Source organism: Brachionichthys hirsutus, chromosome 3 (genome assembly GCF_040956055.1).
Source record: "Brachionichthys hirsutus isolate HB-005 chromosome 3, CSIRO-AGI_Bhir_v1, whole genome shotgun sequence".
NCBI classification, from domain to species: domain Eukaryota; kingdom Metazoa; phylum Chordata; class Actinopteri; order Lophiiformes; family Brachionichthyidae; genus Brachionichthys; species Brachionichthys hirsutus.
In genome coordinates, this window is record NC_090899.1 from 755,999 (window position 1) to 759,490 (window position 3,492).

Consider the following 3,492-nt stretch of genomic DNA (forward strand, 5'->3'; position numbering starts at 1 on the left):
ACGAATGGCAACCGGGAGGACCTGGCACAAACAAGGGCACAGCCTCACCTCATCGATGACTCCCCCGTCTGAGGCGTGGCCGGGCCGACGTTTCCAGGTCTCAGACGGGACTATTGGGCGGTACGGACGCTAAGTCTTCGGTTTCTGGGCAGCTAGCGGGCCTGCTAGCTCAGGAAGAACCGTTTCACAGTCGAGCTGGTGCATCCAGCCGCCGTGCACGGCCCCCCGCCGACGAGGCGCCGCATCGGTTTCTAGGAAACGGCAGCCGCTGCTCGGGTTGTGGGTCGGAGCAGCGCGACGCGACCAGGAAGAGCGACTCGTTAAAGTTCAACTCCCTGAACAGAGACCATAGAAAGTTAAACCACGTTACTTTTTTATTTGTGAATGCGTACAACTGTGTTTAGTCCGTTTCCTTTTTCAGAAATGTTCAGCTTCCTGTGCAGCAGTCAGAAGCCCCCCCCCCCAGGTCTGCCGTGTAGCCGCTCTGGTCTCCACGCGCCGGGACGTCAACATTTCAATAACAAGGAAGTCGAGCTACACTCACGCAAATCAACCCCCCCGCCCCCCCCCCTGTATGGACGTGGCTTACGTCCATACAGAAAGGGCCCGGGGGGGGGGGGTCCAGACGGGCCCCTCCTGCTTCACCTGGTCGTTACTTCCAGGGGGGGGAACAAGCACACAACCAAAATCAGGATAAAATCAGCTCAACTGACCGCCTACATCAACCGCAAATCTGCATAGAAAAGCATTTATTACAAAAATAAACTTCTTTAATTAAATAAACCTAATTTTTTTTTAAAGTTGGTTGTTGTCGACAGCGTGCGTCCGTTTGGGGGGGCCCGGAGAAGGAGGGGGGAGCGGGATCCTCACCGCAGGGGGGAGCGGGGGGGGGCGGAGCGGGCTGGTGGGACCCTCACTGCAGGGGGGAGCGGAGCGGCCGGCGGGACCCTCACCGCAGGGGGAGCGGGGGGGGGGCGGAGCGGGCTGGCGGGACCCTCACCGCAGGGGGCGGGACCGGGTTTTTACGAGCCCTTCGCTTAGAGTCATTCACCTGGTCAGCAAGGCCAGCGTCGCTCCGATCCCAAACACCCCCACGCAGGCCATGAGCGTGTTCCGGACCGAAGCCTCCGGGTCGGACGCTCGGAAGAACTCCACGAATCCATCCTGGGGACAAGAGAGAGATAAATACAGGAGCCGGGGGGGGGGTCAAAGGTCAGCGGAAGGAGCCACGACTCACCCACGAGTTGTTCTTGGTGAGCCAGTCCCGCTGCTCCGCGAGCAGATACGAGGAGATCTCCCCCCCCACCAGCGCCACGCTGCCCCCCCGGCCGTCCTCCTTCATGGACTTGGACACCACGGCCCCGAAGGCCACCAGGCTGGCGACGCGGCCCCAGTTGGTGCTCCCGTCCGAGAACAGGCTCCTGGCGACCTCGCCCACCAGCTGGACGTCGGCGCCTCGGCTGCCCTGGGAGAGCTTGTTGACCATCCCTTAGAAAAAAATAAAAAAGATACGGTCACGTGGTGTCGTTTTAAACCCCACGCAGGGGCGAGCCCCCCCACGCAGGGAACTTACGCAACGCGCCTGACTCAGTTCCAGTCAGGACGACGTCATCACAAATAGCGTCTAATGCACGTCTGCCTTTAAACGGGGGGGTCCCCCCCCCCCCCCCCCTAACAGCGCTACTGGGGCAGCTAGCGTTAGCCTAGCAGCGGCGCCTACCGTTGTACGCGTAGCGGTGCTTCCTCCAGCAGGCCCCCCACCACCCTCTTCATGGTCGCCAGGGCTTTGCCGTCCCTCCACCGGCGCCGTTCCAGCTCCGTGTACTCCAGCAGGAACCGCGTGATGAGCTCCCGCGTGTCGCTCTCCAGCGCCTCGCTCTCCCCCGAGCCGCGGCCCCGTCCGCCTCCGCCTCCGCCTCCAGCTCCGGCGTGCACGGCAGCGAGCCGCCGTCCACGTCGTCGCTGCTCCCGCGGAGGGGTTTCGTCGCGTAGGGCTTCGCCGGGGTGACCCGCAGGTTCTTCGGCCGTTTCCCGGGCTCGCCGGTCCCGACATTCCGTTCTGCGCGTCCACGGAGGAGCCCATCGCCATTAGCGGCGACGCGTCGGCGGAGCTGTAGCGCACTGGCCCCTCCACGACTCCATTTTGAGGAAGAATGAAGCTCATGACTCCGGTCGTCAGGTCCAACGCGGTCCTCTTCGTCTGGCTGATATTCATTTTTTTTTGGGTTGTTGTTTGAGTGTTTTCGCTAATTAATTCCGAATTAATCCGGTGACGGAGGCTGGCTTCCAGCTCGAATTAACAAAACAAAAAAACGTCGACATTTCCAGGTCGAAATGACGAACCTCTGATCGCACCACCTAATATGAACTGAACGCGCCTACGTCACACGTCGTGCCCTTTACGTCTGCACGCCCCGTAACCGCGCACGCCCTTTGTTCTTTTTTTCGTTAACGGAACAGTAGTTTGTACTATTCCGTTCACGACTTTTTGAAATATATTTTCTCGTTCAAATGAATCGGGGATGAAAACGACCAAATTTAATTCAGAATTTTTGGTTTTTCTTCCCCATATTGTATTTCCGAAGTTTAACAGCAATATCCGCTATAAAAGGATAATAATGCGGCATAATTTCCTATCATTAAAGTGCAGTTTAAACTTATATTTATTTTAAACGCGACAGTGTTCTGCAGCAGTAACGAGATGAATTTATACGGTTTACGATTTGACTAAGAAGAAGCTAGCAACATCTCATTTATTTCCCTGTCAATCCTAGAAATGGCAGTCAGAGACAGAGACAGAGACAGAGACACTCCGACCTGCACAAGCAAACAGGTCCTTGTTTGTCCAGGTCCTCCCGGGACGCATGAGGGTATGTCGGATCATTTCAGAACAGCAGGGTTCCTGCGGTCCCAGTTTGGCCCGTGTTTTTCCAGTACACAAACAAAATGTTCCATTTATTTTGGTGAGGCATATGGAAACCAGCCAGATGTCTGTCCGCGTCACAAATGAATGAATGCCTCCCCCTGGTGGTCAGAGGGAGGACTGCACGCGTTCAGCGCCTCGACAGGGCTCCCTCACCTGTTGTGCGGAGGCGCAGGTGCGGTTCCAGCATGTTGGTGGACGCAACGAGAGCAGAGGCATCAACGTTCAACAAAGAAATATTATTAATGTAAAAGTTTATTTCAAATACTGACAAAAATCCTCTCAACTACTCCCACACAATGAAAACATTCCAGGTACTCTGAAGTCTTAAAATCATTCCTGTGTTCTCAAGTCACCCTCTTCAACAATGTAAACCATTTTGTTTTTATTCTCAGAAGCTAGGGTGCCTTTGATTTCCCTGCAGTTATCTTGGGCCAGGATGAAATATACGATTATGCAAAAAAATAGAACACAGGAGAAAAAGAAGCATTTACTCGCCAAACAACAAGAAACCGCAGAAGGATAAAGCAGCAGGACTATTTCAGAACACACAGCCTGTCGTTTCTTTA

General features: G+C 55.4%; 1 protein-coding gene across 1 annotated transcript; it reads right to left on the bottom strand.

The window, feature by feature from the left end:
• Positions 1-356: 356 nt before the first annotated feature.
• On the bottom strand, positions 357-3,142 carry mcl1b (MCL1 apoptosis regulator, BCL2 family member b). Its single transcript, XM_068757244.1, is given in 6 exon segments — positions 357-1,164; positions 1,238-1,488; positions 1,721-1,742; positions 1,744-1,889; positions 1,892-2,246; positions 3,080-3,142. Coding segments are annotated over 6 exon segments (954 nt in total). The 3' UTR covers positions 357-1,047.
• Positions 3,143-3,492: the final 350 nt, after the last annotated feature.